Below are 17,782 nucleotides of genomic sequence, written 5' to 3' on the forward strand. Positions count from 1 at the left end.
GTGTCTCTGCAGAGCCCTGTGTTCTTGCTGCCTGAACAGCAGCTGGCACAAGAAATATTAACCAGTCAGTGCTTAATTTTGCCATTGTATGTGTTCCTGTGGGATAGTGGGAGGGGAGTAAATGACCAGATAACCCAGTTCAGAGGTCACTGAGCACTGGGAAAAACAGCGTCTTTCTGACCTGTTTTACCACTGAAGCAGTGCAAAAGCGCTGGTGCAAGATAAACATCCAGAGCCATCCAGAGCCCTTTTCTCAGTACTCCATTTCTCCTGCTAGCCCTGCCAGACCAGAAGTGTGCCATGCCTGTGACAGTCACCTGCCTGAATGTAGGCAAGTCTCAGCACATAATTCAGTGCTGTGTTTTCTCTTGAGTCTTCTGTGGTTCTTTTTCATGTAAAATATTAGCCAGATTTATTCTCAGTCACACTGGCATAAATATAAGTATGCTGGCTTAAGAATTACTCTGTATTTATCCATTTATTTCTGTATTTTACATGATTGTAAGATTCAACTCACTGGTGAGGAAATGCCATAAAATACTGGCTTCCTCTGCAAGGATGCCAACGGTCCTTCAGATGCTGAACTGGATGAACAGTGACAGTTTGGACAACTCATCTTTGAAACACAATGAAAGCTGTCTTGTCCAACCAGTCCAAAACATGACAGAGACTAATAATTTAAAAAATGAATCTTATAATAAAGGAAGAACGGAAGGAGGAGGGTACTTCAGGATCGTAGTTGTTTTATGATTAAATTGTTATGATATTTTTCTGTTTTGGTTTTACAATTGGATTGATAATAAGTAGACTGTGGTCTATTCTGTCCTGTTCTAGCTTTAGAGTGCAGCCCACGCCATATTAATTGAGTGCCTACAAGGAATTAAGTCAATAGGATGATGAGTATCTATCATGCAACTGTTGTTCCCTGTCCATGGAAGGAAGTATTTCTGCAGTACAGGACCTTGTTTTGGTAAGGTGTTCTGTTTTTGTTTTTTTTTTTTCTGCTTGTTATTGAGGTTTGGATTGGGGAAAGGGTTCTTCTTCAAATCAGTACACATGTCTCTGGATTTTCCCTAAGGAAAGCAGGCCAGGGGAAGGAATATGCCATGCATTTAGAGTGGGAAGCGCTGAGACTTGCAACACATCTCAGTCTTGGGAAGCGTATTGCCAAGACTCAGGCCCTCACAATGGTGTGACATTGTGCCAGAAGCCAGGGTCACTGTTGCTCTGGCAACCCTTTAGGTACTATCCCAGGGCTCAGCACAACAAGCCTTGAGATGTGGACCAGGACCTTGACTCCAGAGGAAAAGGGTGTATAAAGTAGCAAAGGACAGTTCTGACTGTGTTTGAGAGGGCCACCAGCACCATACTGGTCTGCCAGGGCTCTGCCAGCCCTGGAGGGCTGTGCCTGTGAGCAGGCTTTAACAAACGTTAACTGGGATCACAGCAGAGGCTGAAAGCAGTAAAACAGCCTTGGCTGTGCTGTCTGCCTTTCCTATCCGGCATTCGCTTCCTGCGCAGCTGATCTCCCCTCCTGCCCGAACAGCCCTCTCATCCGGCTCCAGCGCAGGCACTCCTGCTGCAAGAACCACCTTTCCCACTGGCAGCCAAACCTCCTCTTCCCCCCACACATTCACACGCTGTCCTGCTGACCCTGCAAACAGCCACCATCCCGCAGTGCTCAGCAGCCCTGAGCCCAGGGGCGCAGCAGCCGTAGCCCAGCTGAGCCACACACGCTGCTCACTGGGCACCGTGAGCACATTTGGAACAACTATTTTTAAGTAAGACATGATATTTAACATGTCTCCTTTCAAGTGCACAGAGGTGCTGGGAGGCCATTAACTTTGACAGCTGTGATATTTCTTTCCCCAAACGCTTATAGCCAGTGTGTCAGTGGGAGATGTTACACAGCTAGGACTGTTCCATGCCCTTCTGTGTGTGTCTGTCCTAAGTATCTGTCCTCGCTTTGTTTCATGACTAAGTACATCCTGCAGTGGATATATGCCCTTCCTAAGTGTAAGACCCTGTTCATTTTAATGGCCCCACTGTCTTGAATGAGGACTAGTTGCCCACACAAAAGTTGGCCAGATCAACTGTTTGCCCTAACTCAGCCTCCTTCAGTATCCTCAGGCACTGCAATGATTTTCTTTGGAAGCAGGAAGTATAAATTCAAATGAAGAACATGGCTTAAGCAGAAGCAAGATCTTTTAAGACCCAATATGGGACTTTTACTTGAAGAATGTACACTGATTCAGAGTGGGACCATCTTTTTTTCTCTTTGTACAGCACTTAACGCAACGGTGCTGAAGCCACAGAGAGGGCTTCTTGGCAGCATGAAGCAACTACAACGTGCTGGTGCCTGGAGACTTCCATCTGTCTATGAAAGAAACTTTTCTCCCTTCGCGCCTCCATCCTTGTCCCTGGACTGGACTAGCAACCTGTTTCAGTTTGTGCTTTCCATTTAGGCTAACCTCAGACGCTCGGTTTCCACTTGATTGGAAACAAGTGTGCTGAAAGCTGTCTGCTCTTTCCTCACTGCGGACTGCTGCCTAGCTCCAATCTGGAAACAATTATTTCCCTCCTGTACCTACCCTGAATCCCTGAAAAGGGATTTATCCCTAGACTTTTTTTTCCTCTTTCCACACTTATTAGCTGCTTCCTTCATAAATAAAAGTTTGTCATTGTGTATAATGCCCACAGAACAGCTCTAGCTCTGGCCATCACATATTTCTGTGACGAAAATGTGACATGACAAAAATGTTGTGATGTTTTAAGGCCAGGTCTCCCTTAGGGAGTTCTGTATCAGTAAACGTGCCGTACTGAATTCACTGTTCCTTTGTCCTGTTCTGATAGGATGAATATCTGATGGTGCTTGAATTTGTGTGACTTTAAGAAAGGGCTTTAAGCACCCGTTGTGGTTACACTGGTGTAAATACTCTTAAACAACCCCAAAGAACAGTCAAAACATGCGTGGTTATGCAGTAGTGCTTGCAAGTACATGCAGATGCTATTAGCATAGCTCAGTGCAGTGGTTTTGAAAAAAGAGAAGATACCTGTTTATCTGCGTGTATTCCTGGATTTAGTATTTCTTTCAAAAGTTCCTACTTTTTGGTGTGTGTATGCAAAGATGAGGGAATGGGAGCTAACAAATGACCAGAATCTGCAGATATTTGCAGACAGGGGGAAGTTTATGCCCATGAATAGTGCCATTATACTCGGCGGGGTCACTTTTCTGAGAAAGATTGATCACTTACTCTATTTCATGAAAGACCAGTTCCCAACCAAGCATAGACACTGAGGAAACGGTTTGGAGTGGAATGAGTCTAAAAATCTCTTTTCCTGCACTGAATTCAAAATAGCATTTCTCTTACTGGAAAAACAAACATAAGCTCATTTTGGGTGTCTCTGTCTGTCTGCCTGTGGGATTGGGAATCCACACCTTCTGCAGATTCAGAGACCTCTCTGTCCCAGTTTACGCTCTAGAGGTTATGCTTTAATTACAAAAAGCTGATCCGCTGTGACATCAGTTTCCCTCTCTAGGGAAAATTCCTAGATGTGAAATCCCAGCAGAGACAAAATGATGGGTTGGGGTTTTTTTTTATTATTTTCCCTTGGCCAGTCTAGACCAACCCCAAAACTGCCATCTGGGTTTGACCTTGACTACTACTTTGAGAGCGAATAGCAGTGCCTGCTCTCCTGAAGTGCTGACATACAGACAACTATTTCCAATGAGTTATCTTGATACAGAAATCACACTGTATTGCAGCCAAGAGCCTGCTCCCTCTGCCAAACAGGACCCGCGTCTGGGGGCCACAGGAGCTGAGAAAGTGCTGTCTGTGGCCTAACCTGGGTCAGAAAGGACAGACCTTGTCCTGGACGTGTTAGCTACAGCCCAACCTCAACCTGGGGCAATGCCACAGCGGGTGGACGTGCTGACAACCCTTGTGTTTGATGTCTGGGGATGTGGGGGTCATCTCCCCTCCACGGGATGTGCTCACCCAAAGCCATGTAGCCCAGCAGTGAGGGCTTTGCACCAACTTTGGACTGGTGTGGGTGACCAACGCGCTGAGAGCGACCGAGCCGCTGTACCTGGGGGGGAAAAAGGGATGCCATGTGAAATGGGTGGGCTAGTCTGCGCCTTCGAGCTGGGCGCATGGGGACGTGGGTGGCCTTTAGCTCTACGTTCCTAGGGGTGCAGGCACCACCCTTTGCCTTGACCGCGGTACCCAGGGGAGGAATAGGAAGGCCAGCGGGCGCAGGGGTGCTGGGACGCGGCTGTCCCTCCGCCCCGGGCCCCCGCGGGCTTTGCCGGCGCTCGGGGGCGCACCGCGGGCTCCGGCCGGGGGTGGAAAATGGCTCATGTATCTTTAACCCACAGCGGCCAAAACGCGGCGGCGGCGGTGGTGGTTTGTTTTTTTTTTTTTTCTTAGTTAACAATGGAAACTTTTTTTTTTCAGTGTTTCCCTCCAGCCGAACAGCGCCGAGCGAGCAAAAAAAAAAAAAAAAAAAAAAAAAGAAACTTGTTCCGCTGAGTTCAACCCCAGACAGGCTCACAACTTCCTTCCTGCTCTCCTACCCCCTCCCTCCGCTCTCCTCCTCCTCCTCCTCGCCGCTCCTCTCCCCTCTCCTCCTCCTCTCTCCGCCTTTCCAGCCGCACCGGGAGCGGGCGCCGGGGCCGCGGCGCGGACCTGTCCGGAGCGCGGAGCCGCCCGCGCCCGCGCAGCCTCCGCCGGTGAAAAGCGCGGAGGGGGGGGAGAGCCCGCCCCCCCCCCCCCCCCGGCCACCACCCCGCCCTGCGGGGCAAGGAAAGCCGTTCGAATCCGCGGAGGGAAAGGGGACCGCCGGCCCTGCACCGCGCCCGCGGAGATGTTTTCTGCAGCGCCCTGCGGCCGTCGGCGCCGGCGGGCTCTGCCGGGCGGCGCGCACTGAGGGCGGGCGCGGATCCTGCTCCCAGGTAAGCGGCGGCGGGTCGCGGGGGGGGCAGACGGGACGCGGCCGCCTCCTCCGCCGGGGTGATCCCCGAGCAGCCGCGCCGGGAGCCGCCGCGGGCGGTGCGCGGTGGCAGCCGGGCCCCGCGGGGAGGAAGGGGCGAGGTGAAGGCGAGCAGAGGGGTAGGGTGCTGCCCCGGGACCGAGCGGGTTGTCCCGCACTCTGCCCTGGCCTCAAGCAGGCTGTCCTGCGCCCGAAATCTGGCTGAGCACCTTATGCTGGGTGCTTGCTTTTGCACCCGAGCCAGAGCTCTGGGAGCGTTGCGGTGCCGGGGATCCTTGCAAAAAGGGGTGCCTGGGCTCTGCTGAGCCTCACGGTGCCTCTGAGCAGCGCCTGGGGGGATGGGGAGCCTTTTGGCCGCCCAGTCATTGAGGACTGCGCTTAGACCTGTGGGCATTTACCTGCCAGGAGCCTCACAGGGGTACCACTGGCAGCATCGCACACAAGTGCTTCCAAAGACATGTATACCATAGCCAGAGTTAGCGCGCATGCATAAACAAGCCTGCACACTCATGTAGGCAGCATGTTTGTGTAGATCTGACGGGTTCCCATGCCCCAGCATGGGATGGGGATTGCAACTCCAGTGGCACATGGAGCAAACACACATGAAGGAAGACACATTGAAGCACAGAGAGCCACCTACAAAAGTAGAGTCTCTCACGTGCATACAACAGGGCAAACAACACCACACACGTCAGTATGTGGGATCTGGGCTGTGACTTGGAGGCAGTTGCAGCAGTTGATGCCCCAGAAGGCAGACGTGCACAAGGGAGGCACGTTTAGACAGGGCACACGTGAAGATGTGCAGACCCATGTTGTTGCACATGATAAGTTAGGGAAGTAGTGGAGACATGGTCCCATACCATACAAAACTGTGCAAGTAGGGAGCCTTCACGTGTATCGTTGAACAGAAATCCATGCTTGAGGCTTGATCTTGGTCATAGGTGACAAACCGTGGCAAATTTGAGCTGTTTGGAGTTTTTCCCTTCCTTCAGAAAATGTCGGCTTTTGGGGCCAAAATTTGAAAGCTGCCAACTTTCAGCTCACACCAGTCAGCCATAACTCCCTAATTCTGTTGCAGGAATGGCTGCTGGCTGTGTGTCCTTTCAGACACTGCTGCTGCAGCTGCATCAACCAGCAACCCTGGAGAGGGGGCAGGGAAGGCAGGAAAGAGGGGAAACAGCCCAAAACCTGGCTTCCCTTTGGCTCAGACCCTTCTGAAGACCAGGCTGGGCCATGTCCCAAGGGGTGGCACACTAGGCATGCAAGCAGGTGTGTGCAGGGACTGGGGGGAGCACACAGGAAGGGAATAGTCTAGCCAGCTGTGTGCACAGCTGGAGGGTGAGCTTAGGGGGGGCACAGAGCTACTCTTACCACTTCTCTCTCTCTCTCCCTCCCCCCAGCTGTCCCATTTTATGGAGCTGCGGGCTGGAGCCAGCCCAGCTCCCCTGCTGCCTCCCAGTGATGCTGCTGGTCCCGGTGTGGAGAGACCCTCAGCAGCCCTGCGGAGCCTGAGCGCCGAGGCGGCAGTGGCGGTGGCCCCCCTGTGCGCCCCAGCTGACTACTATGGCCGTGTACTGCTATGCGCTCAATAGCTTGGTGATGATGAATAGCAACAGCGAGGTGACAAGCGGCGGGAGCAAGACGCCGCCTCCTCCCGGTCAAGTGCTGCCCAGGGGCCCGGAGACACCCAGCAGCTGCCTCCCACTCCCTGTCTTCAGTGCAGCCTCCGTGCCACCCCGCTCCCCGTGCCGTGGCCCTGCTTTCCTCTTCCCGTCGTTCGAGGAACCCCCACGGCAGCCAGGCAGCCCCAAGGGTCAGCGGGGCAGCCGGGGAGAAGAGGGGCAGCCAGGACCCCCCACGGCACGGCAACTTCAGCGGGAGCTGCACAATGTCCAGGTGAACCAGAAAGTGGGGCTCTTCGAGGCACATATCCAGGCGCACAGCTCCACCACCCAGCCACCACGGAGTCCCCGGCCATCCTCACCCCGGCCGCGGCCTGTCAGCCCCACAGCGCCGATGGTGGGACTTGGAACCGGACCTCGGCCACGAGCCTATGGGGAGAGTGAGACCCCCAGTCTTGGTGGGGTACAGGTCTGGCCGAGCACTGCAGAGCCCCTGGGGCGGCCGGTGGTGATGGTGGTCCCAACTGTGGGACTGGCGGAGGGCAGTAGCCCCCTGGAGCCCTCAGAGCCTGGACCACAGCGAGGTGAAGTGGTAGTGGCCCCCACAGGACTTGAGGGCCAGTGCCCAACCATCGGCGGGAGCATCCCTGCCGTCATCGTCACGGACCTGGGGGGCCCGGAGGAGGAGGCGGGCGCCGTGCCCCCCGGCAGCCTGCCCGTCCGGAAGCTGTCGTCGTCCTCAGCCTCTTCCACTGGCTTCTCCTCATCCTGGGAGGAGTCCGAGGAGGACATTTCCAGCGACCCCGAGCGCACCCTGGACCAGACACCGGCCTTCCTGCAGACCCTGGACCAGCAGAAGCCCCGAGTGGTGAGTCTTTCACCAGCCCCGGGGAGGTGGGGCGAGGGCTGGCAGCATCCCTGAGGCACAGCTGCAGCGGGAGGGCAGAGGTCTGTTGCAGCAGAGATCTGCAGAGAAACTTTCCATTTGCTCGGTGGTGCTTGGTTTCCCTCACACAAAAAGCTTATCCCTGTTCCTAGTCTGAAAATCCCCTGCTCGCAGTAGAGAGCAGCAGTACCCGTCCTACTGTGCGTGGCCCTTGCGGAGCTTCCCCAGTGCCGCAAGATGCCCGCCGGCATGCTTATCGTGCACCCACGGACTGCAGCCTTCTGCTGACATGTGGTTACGAGCCTCAGCTTTCCCTCAGACAGCTTCCCTGGGTGCTGGAGGTTTCCCATGATTTACATGAGCCTAAGGGGGAATTTATTTCCTCCTTGGAGTCGAAACTGTGTGGGCCAACTGTCTTTTAAAATTTATACTGACGCCCGTCGCCGTAGTATCTGTGTGCCTTTTGCATGGAAGCAAAAATCTCTAGAATTTCTGGTAATTCCCCTTTTGAATAAAACTTTTTGATTTGGGGGTATCTTATATTTTAGGTAGGCATATTTTTATTAGGTATTTATATTAAGTTCATTTGCTTCTGGATCTTTGTTTGTTGTGGGACTGGTTGGGAGGCTTCAGGTGAGAGAAAGCATCAGTGCTGTGTTACCCTTAGAGCAGGAAGGTCTCCTCAGAGAGGAGGGCTTTGAGGCGCTCTCCAGAGGCAGCTGCTCCACTCATGGTGTTTCTTGCGTCACTTGGGGAGTTCATTCCTTGTCTGAATGCTCTGCACAGAGCGTGCTTTGCTCTGAGTTGTCATGCCATTTGTCCAGAGGGCTTTGAACAACTTTACCCCAGTGCAGGGTACCCATTGTGAGGTTCTTCGACCAGCACATGGGCTCTTTCACCCTCTGGCTCTGAGACATTACATTGATTTGAGCTCAGCACTGGAGCCTTGCACTAACAAACCCTGAAAAGAGCAGAGCAACCCAGTGGCTCCTTAATTTTACAGAGTTTTATAGCGGCCCATCAACTTTCAGTGATGTGATTCACTACTTTTAACTTTCTGTAGACATACGATAGTGAAACTCTTGCTAAGGTCAATGACACAAAGAGGACTGGTGCAGGGAAACATCTAAGTGAAGTGAAGGTATCAAACTCATGAAGAACTGAACACTGTGGTTGTAAACACTGAGCAGGCTGAAATAAATATCTTTGCTTTTCTACTTTTTCTGTCCTGCTCCAAGAACTCAGGCTCAGTTCTGCTCAGGATGGAGAAGCAGTTGAGTAAAAGTATAGTTAATGAAGTTACGAGTCTGTGGCTCATCGTGTTTGCAGACAGTTTTGTATTTGGGGGATCTCAACTGATGAATCAGCTTGCTCCCTTTGGGAGCTGCTACAATCCTTCTGCTGATTAAATTCTGCTGGGTTTGTGTGCATGAGCTGTAGTAATTTCTGCTCTATTCTCCATACTAATGACTGTTCCTAGTGCCAGATCCCACTGATTTGCTGCTGAAAACAGTTTGCTGATGGGCAAAATCATGCCTGATGCTCCTGTGGAAAGCTTCCTGGAGCCTCAAGCTGACTCTGCGCAGCCTCCCGTGGCCTCTGGTGAGCTCAGCCAGGCTGGTGGCTCGGTAGTGAACAGGCAAGGTTCGTTTGTAATGCCAAAAAGCCTGGATCGGAATGAGCTCAGATCACGTCTGAGATCAGAGTAACTCTGCTGGGCTCAGTGGGACTACTTCAAGCTAAACGAGATGAAGATCTGGTCCAAAATGTGTCAGGGAGCCTGAGGAGGTTCACTGGGTCTTGTGTTTCAGTGCTGGAGTCGTCTCAGCAGGAACAGTTTGACTAATTTACAATGATACTTTCCGCTGGGCTCCACAGGTCCTGTGCAGGGCTGATCACTGGCTTTGGCAGGTTATAGTCAACTTCTCAGCAGGATCGTGCGCAAATGCCCAGTAATTCAAAGCTGATTCATATAAATAACACCCCACTTTGTGTACCAGTTGGCAACATCTATTAAATCCATAATGACAGCATAAGGCAGCTACTGAAGCAGTCTCAGGTTGCACACTCATTTGTTTTCATGAACTCACTATTTCCTTTTAACAACGCACACGGTCTGGAAATGAGTTGTGTAATGAGGGAGAATGTGTGAGAAGCTCTCTCTGCAACTCGTGCTTTTCCGTCAAAATAAATCCTGGGAGACCTCAACCGACACAAACCAACATCATGCCGCTGGGTTGAGCAGATAAATGCTGGGCAGGCAGAGAGCCCTGCCTACCTGCACTGGGTGCTGCTGGCACAGGGGAGGGCTATTGTACCTGGAGGAGAGGTAATGACGAGCAACAGGAAAGCAGTTCTTGCTGCAGATATGGTCTGCACTGCACATCTCACATAGCATGTTTACAGATTTGATAAACAGCAGGCTTGCTTCTGCCCTTCCTTTCTGGAGGCCGTCCGGCTTAGCAAATCTGTTAGGGATGTCCGGCTGTCTATTGTAGTTCCTCCTGGCGTCCCCGGGAAGCAGGCAGATCCCTCTGGCTGGCATGGACTCATCCTCAAATTGGCCAGTAAGAAAATGACGTTGCTAGTGAAAGGGAGGGAGTGTGGCCACTTTTTTGGACACTGTGACCTGGAGCAGCTCGGTGACTGATACTGGCTCTGCCTTTGTTTATTGAAACAGTTTACTCAGTGCATTGCCTGTCCCTGAAGTGCTCTGGTGCCCAGTGGGCTGCACAGCACTGGGAAACGGTGACCCTGCCGTGATTACAGCAGACTTGTGAAGTGCAGTGACAGTAAGAGCAATTTGACATTTTGCTGTTGTCTAATTCCAAATCCACTTAAGGTCTGAGTAAACCTCCACGTAAGGGCTTTTGCGGCTGTGGCTTTCCCCGGGCTGTGGGCTGCTGCTGGAGAAACCCCACACTTGTTTATTGATGCTTGCAAGGTTTCAAAGACACTTGAGCAATTACACTTCTCGGGCTGTGTGGGAGGGACGGCCTGGCCAGGCAGCATGTTGGGATGGGGACACTGCTGTTTGAGGACATGGCAGGGCAGCGTTTGCTGCACCCCCCCTGTGGCAGCAACATGGGCGGTTTGGGGAAGGAGCAGGTACCTCCACTCACCCACCACCCAAGCCAGGTGGATGCAGCGGCTGTTGGAAAGTTCCTGTCTCCATCACGGCACATCTTGTGCTCAGGGAGGATTTCTCTCCTCCTGGCTGATCACACAGGTTGGGTGTGTAGGGGACTGAGAAGGTGCTCCCTGTCCCAGGCTCCGAGTGGCACAGGTAGCCCGAGACAGTGGCCTGGATCCTAAGGGGGATTTCACACCCAAAATAAGCCCTGTTTTAGCTGTGACTTCCATTGACTTCAATGAGAAAATACGGCTCTATGAGTTTTGCTGTTCCCTGGAGACCCTGTTCTTCCCAAGGGAGAGCTGATAGACCAAGGTGTACTCAGCAGCGGGAGGCTTGGCCCCAGTCTTGGAAGCTGGCTGTGCCCCTTAAGTGAAAGATGTTCCAATGCTGGTCATTGCAGTGAGTTGTCGTTATTGACCGAAATCCCCTAGTTTGTCAATTCCTCAGCAACCAGAGACAAAGCAACAGACAAGTGGGGCGAAAGGCAGAAATTGTGCAAGTACGTACTATAGAAAAATGACATGTCAAGGGGAAAAAAAACACCCTCCTGGAAAAACAGTGCAAGACACTGCAGTGTTCCTCTTCCTGGCTTTCCCACAACCGCTGTGGAAACACAAGGAGATACGGCAGAATAGTAATCAAGCAACTCTCGGTACATTGTGAAACCTCTGCTCCTTTCAACAGGCAGAGCAGCTTGCTCAGAATAAGAGACTTCCATTAACCTGTGCAACATGGCAAGAGTTTTGGGGAAAAGCTAATGGCATTGCTGCTGACAGGCAATTTTTTAATTGATTTATTTGTTTGACTCACAATGGCTGTAACACATTTCTGAAAGGAGCCAAGTTTAGACAGGGTTAGTGTCAGCCAAGGGCCTGTGGGACCCTTGCTTATTTCTCTTTGAGATGTTCCAAGGCATAAGCTGACAACAGCACTCCTGATTTGTTCCTATAAAAATCAGTGAAATTAAGTACACTTTGATTCCCTTTCCTAAGCTGTGACTGTGATCAGGAAGTCTCCGTGTAACAGAAACCATGACCACATTATGGTGATGCATGCAAGCCCCGTGAATGTATATCTTTATGCTGACTGTGTTTATGTATTTTTCTCCTTCCTCCCACCATGTTTGTCTTAAAAGCTCCTAAGCTTATGAGCTTGTGAGCGGTATCACCAATTTAGTATCGATGTAATGTCTAGCGTATTAGGGCCCTGCTTTGTTGCTCTGGAGAGCGACTGTTACTCTAGTAATGCATATCATTGCCCAGGGAAGGAGCTTAGCACACCAGCTAAGCTGCCAGAGGATGGAACCTCCTTCAGCCCTGCTGTGGGAAGACTAGGAGGAAGAGAAGAATAAGGTGGACACCTCTGTGTTTCTACTCTCAGAGCACCACGCTCAGCAGACCTGACAGCACGGTGTGTTTTGTCTGCTGGGATGAGATCGGAACACCCTCGTGCCCGGCAGGCTGGGCAGAGCTTCATGCTCTTCATAGATGTAGGCTCTGCACTCCAGGGAATTCACAAAGCTCCACTCTCCATTTGGTAGCTTGTCTTCTACCTACTCATGTGGCCTTCTCGGGGAATAAGCAGCTTTTTTATGGGCTCCCACCCACGGAGGCTAGGTGAAGATGCTGCTATAACCCAATGGGAAATGAATAGTGCCGTTTCAAGTCCATTTTCATCAGCACTTTTAAGCTCATTCGGAAGGGTTTCTTCTGTGCTCACATTCTCCATGATTGACAGCACAGGAATTGCATGACACATAGCAGATCCTTTTCATAGAGGGACTTACTTGCTAGCACAGCTGCTGTCTCTTGCATAATTTTTTTTCAAACAATTTCACACCGAAGGCATTCATGAAAAGTGGAAAAAAGCCCAAAGCATTTCCAAGGTGCAGGAAGAACAAACATTAGGCCCATCATCCTTAGGGTCCCCAGCTCTGGAAATAGCCAGGTTTCTTCCCCTTCTGATGGGAATGACAGGATGTCAGGAGCTTGTCTGGTTGGACCCTTCGGGTGTTAAGCTGAATGTCCGCAGAGTGAAGTTCCCAGGTCAGCGGAAACTTTACAGTTTTGTCTTTACCTTTTTAAAGACTTGCAATGACAAAAAACAATCAAACCATAGTCAGCACCTGTCTCACGTTTTCCGTATTATTTCTATAATGTGTTAGGACAGATTTGCATGTGAAGAAAATATTAGCGCAGCACTGAGCTCTCGCATGCCGTGCGATGACTGAAAGCCAGTGCTGAGCTAATGTTTTCTTTACATGTAAATCTGTTCTAACTCACTCAAGAAATAATGGCATCTATGTATGATGTTAAATGTTTTTTTTGCTAAGATTAGTCTTCTGTAATTGTTAGAGATTATTTTTGTTTATACCAGTAGGTAAATTTGTGCAGTAAATTTGACCTGCTTTCTTCCAATGAAGCCCAGCCAAGCTTTCTAAGAAAGATGTGTTAATATTTAACAGACAGTGAAAACTAAATGTTAACATTTTCAAATCATTGAGTAACTTAGCAGCATAATCCCTGTTCTCAAATGTGACTTTTCAGGGAATGTGGGCTTCCACACTTGCTGGGTCACTTGAAATGGCCCTTTTATGGAATTCATCTTTCTCAGCCTTGTTGGATGTCTCCTTGCGGTAGGTCTCCTCCTAAGGTACCTTTCTTCTCTGTTGACTCTGATGGGATCTTGAGGACTACTAGCCCAGCGGTCTGCTTAAAACAGAGGAATCTATTCCTAAAGTCATCATGAATGTCTTCTATAAAATGTATCCCAATTTCATTCTTATTACATAAAAAGCCAGGTCATGCATAGCCTGCACAACGGCTGCAAGTAGTTCAGGAAGCTGCTCCAGTCTGAGGTCTACCAGCTTCAAAAGAAAGTGCCTCTGATTTGGCTTTTAAATCAGTGTTTAGGCAGCAAAATGTGTGATTTGCTCTGTAACAGGGATGATCACCCAGCAATGCCTTTCAGCATGAGTTGCCATGGGTATGTTCAAGAAGCTCAGGGTCTCCAGCTGCAAGTGTCAGTCAGTGCGACGAATGTGCTCACAATTGGTGGAAGCTTTGGAAAAGGTAGATTGCAGCTTCTTCTTTCCCAGCCACGGTGGGAGTTCACCACCACAGAGCTGCTGTCACGGCTGCGTGCCTGTGGGGATCCTCACTGCTATAGTCAGCTGTGGCTTGCGTTGACTGCTGAGTGCTGGCATTTTCTGTCCTTAGTTTCTCGTAGATAGGCAATAGCAGTCTGAAGCTGTCGCAAGCTGCTAAGACCCATATTAGCCTTTTCCCTCTCACAATATTTATTTCAATGTTACCATACATTTCAACCATGAGAAGGAAGAAGTGGTTTTTTTATAGTAAAGAACATTCTTTTCATTAATGACGTGGAAAAAGAGAGAGCCTAGTAGAAGGAATTCAATTCTTCCTTTCAGATCTAAGATTTATAGCTAGCCGAAACACAAGGATTGCTTTTGGAAGGACAACTAGGGGGCAAAACAACAAGTGCTTAGCACTTACAACTTCTTCTTGTAAGCAGTACAGTGTATTATCTGATCAGCGCTACACAACAGGAACTTCATTAGCATTCAGCACTGTTGTGGTTTTAAGTAATAGTAAAGCATCCCTTGTCCCCCTGAAAGACATATACGGGCTCTGGAGTGACACACCAATGGATGTTTTAATGAGTTTGGTTCAAAGGACCGATTGTCTGATTCAAAGAATCAGATTGTCTCTTCACTGTTTGCTCTGCATTTGATTTGCAGAGAGGTCGGCACCAGCCATCCAGTTGCCACGATCTGGACCTTGCTGAATTGATGTGAGTTTTGCCTAGGATTTCATTCTTGGCTTCTGGGTTTTCATCCTTGACTTTAAGTCTTGTACACGGGGTTTTAGAAAACGAGGCTCTTGGGCTGTGTGAAGCAGAGGGGTATCTCAGCTTGCAGCCTTCACCATCGCTAAACTCCCTTCAGCCTGAATGCTTAGTGCTTTGCCTGAATGAAGACCAATACATCAACACCAGGAACAACCAGCACAATGTCTTGGTAGGACAGCTGTGGAGCAGGCCCGACCCTCTCCCCCCACCGCATCAGCCTTTGCAGAAGGTCGGCGCTGAGTGGAAGTTAGCGGAGGGCTAAACAACAGCAGCACCTACCTTCAGCATCACCTCCTCCTCCTCCCCCTTCGCTTCCTGTCCCTTTGCCCTTGCTTGGGCAATTCATCTGCAGCAAGATAGAATCAAAGAACCCTCTTCCTTTGCTAAACAATTCGCTCCTTTTGTTAGGGTCAGATAAAATGCTGATAAAAGCTGCTGTAGCTCCGCTGAAGCCAGCAGGAGCATGCTGCAGGTTTGATCCTTGATCATTTTTCGCCTTGCTCTCCCCTGCATGTATCCAGTTACATCTTGTGGTAAATCCAACGTTGAACTGAATTAATGAAGCAGAGATGCGGTCCCCACAGGGGTTTTGGCCATTGATAGGTACAGTGCTTCAGAGCCTTTGGGGACAGGAGCTTTATAAACGGAAAGATGTGCAGGGTGACTTTTTGGAAAGTGCATTTTAGGGTTGGGTGGTTTTCTCTTGTTCTGCACTAAACAGTCTCCGATCCCCGCTGCTTGGGAAAAGGGCAGGAGCAGAGCCCGGCCTTCAGCTCACCACTGAGCCTTGTTCATTGCAGCCGTACTTTGGGAGAGGCGTAGGAATAGCTTTTATCCCATTGAGCTGAAGGCATTCAAAACATTTTCGTCAAATGGGTACTTAAGTACAATGGTCCAGGGAGCCGGCATGTACCTCTCAAAAGAGAGAAGACCAGGGTGCCGAGGAGGGGCAGGAGTGAGAGGGGGGTGAGCAGGCTCCTTCTCACCATGTGGACCATAGGAATTGCTCTGCCGGCAGCCACAAGCCCCATTAGATATTCAGGGGCATCCTCCCACTGCAAGGAAGGTACGGAGCAGCCGGGGGAGAATTAGCAACATGTCCAAATGTAATATGGTTGCTATTACGGGTAATATATATTTAACGCTCTGCAGGGACCATTCAAACCTGCATCTGTAGGAAGGGGAAAAAAGTCAGGTTTGCTTTTTTGGCAGACTGCAGATCAGAGAGTCCAATCTGCGATCTCTCTTAGTATGTTTCATGTGGGTGGGTTTTGTTAAATTACAGGCAAAGTTGTTGGACCCCTAGGCTACTCACATTAAATGTTTCTCCAGTTTTAGCAACATTCTTTCCAGGCTCAGCTACATTTGTTTTTATCTTCTCTATGGCAATTGATGATCTAAGTCTAAAATATATAACTCCACAGGATCTCCTGTTCTATATTTCTTCCACAGCTGTAGCTGAATCGGGACGGTATAATCCAATGACATGTTGTAATGCTTAATGCTTTCTTTAATACATTCCAGATTAAAGGAGTCAGCAAAGTTTACATATCCAAAGTAATAAATTTAAACAATAATAATGACAAATCGCGAACCATGATCATATCTTGAAAGTCTTGGGTTTTTTTATTTCCTCCTATCTTCTCTGCTCTGGCTAAAGTCTGTTTGTAGGAAAGACAATAGGACAGATAAAAGATGATGAGACAAACAACTTAATCCCTTAATAATGTCAAGTGGAAAATCCAACAACAGATTGGCAAGGAACTCAAATAATAACTGCAAAGTGGCCCTTACTGAGGACTACAGACCTAGTTTAAAAGGCCAGACTTAGGATATAATTAGAGATGAGCCTGAATCAGTGCCCACAGGTTCAAATGTTTATTTGAACTCTGAAATGGAGCCCAATTCTTTTTTTTTTATCCTGTATAGCATCAGCTTAGCTCCACTGAAGCCAGTTCAGCATCACCTTGTACCCCGTGCTGCCCTCAGTGACCCCACAAAGTGACCATGAGTATTTCCACCTCGCTGCTGTTGCAGATGGGAGCACGTGATAGCAGCAAGTGCATGCTGCCCAGGTGGGTGCCTGTTATGGCAGCATGAGGAGGAGGAGAGCTGGGCACTGCTTGCTGGCACTGTGCTGGCCTCTGAGTCCCACCATCTCATCCTGCTATTGCTGGGGACCGGCACACAGCTGCACCCCCACACAGCAACCCCCATTCCTGCTGCTTAGGGCAGTCTCAGGCTGCCATTAACAGATATGCCTTGAAAGCAAGGCACGTGGTCACAGAAGTGAAGCAGGAGGCACTCGGAAATGCGATTGCCAAGCAGCTTCAGAAAGAGCGTGTTAATTATTATCTCCTGAGAGCTGCATTTACTTAGAGCTGACAGCCATTCACCCTGGGGTTTCATGGTGGGAATGTCTTACAGGGGTGGAGACCAGGGCATCCAGAAAGGAAACACAGGAGAGAGATTTTAGAACTGTGTCTTATCTCTGTCCACCTGAATTACTGTTGTATTTTAAAAGAATATGTGAAACCCATTGTTTGAAAAAACCCTGACAAGTGTGCTCTCCCAGCTCCATTGTTTTAATGTTCTCCTAGGAATTTGTATATAAAATGTTCCCAATCCAGTTTATCTCTCTCTGCTTGACAAATCCTGTGTTTCCTTTCCATGCTTTTAGCGGAGTGGGAACTAACCTTGATCTTTTTGCAAAGCCAACAGAATTGCTTTGTTGTGTGTCACGTTGCCACCTTCACACACAAACAGTGCGTGTCGCAGTTTTTGAGCAAGATGTACCACCACTGAAAAAACGTCGGCGTAAAGCTCATACATTCAAGATTAACTTTTGGAAAAGCAGCTCTGAACTCAAACAGACCCTCTCTTGGAGGAGGGAGCAACTAATATCATCCAGCTCTCGTGGAAGTTGCCTTGTACAGCAGGTTAAAACAAAAAGTCTGAAGCCAGGGATACAGCTCAGCTCCTCCACCGTTAGTAGCCCCTCATCTATGTCTCATTTTGAGGAGGAAAGACTTGGCCTGTCTCAGGTCTCTGTTTTCTCATGTTACCCTTCGTTGCTAGAATGGCTTTTTTTGAGCCAAGGTAGGCAGCGTGGGAGTCCAGGTGGTCAGAAGTGACTGTAACATTGACCAGATGCTGGGCCAGTAATGAGAGGGAAATGCAGAGGTAGTACAATGCCACCTTGTCTGTTCTTGTCTGATCCTGTATTGTACAGTCTCACCAGCTCTGATATTTGGTCTTTGAGCTTTTGGGCAGCTT

General features: G+C 49.7%; 1 protein-coding gene across 1 annotated transcript in view; it reads left to right on the forward strand.

Moving 5' to 3' along the window:
- Positions 1-6,496: 6,496 nt before the first annotated feature.
- ITPKB (inositol-trisphosphate 3-kinase B) overlaps positions 6,497-17,782 on the forward strand; it is a 69,581-nt gene continuing 58,295 nt past the window's right edge. The window contains exon 1 of the mRNA XM_082480644.1: positions 6,497-7,482. Within this exon, the coding sequence (XP_082336770.1) occupies positions 6,556-7,482 (927 nt within the window). The 5' untranslated portion in view covers positions 6,497-6,555. The remainder of the gene's footprint in view (positions 7,483-17,782) is intronic.

This window comes from Vanellus vanellus (genome assembly GCF_965231255.1).
Source record: "Vanellus vanellus genome assembly, chromosome: 3".
NCBI classification, from domain to species: domain Eukaryota; kingdom Metazoa; phylum Chordata; class Aves; order Charadriiformes; family Charadriidae; genus Vanellus; species Vanellus vanellus.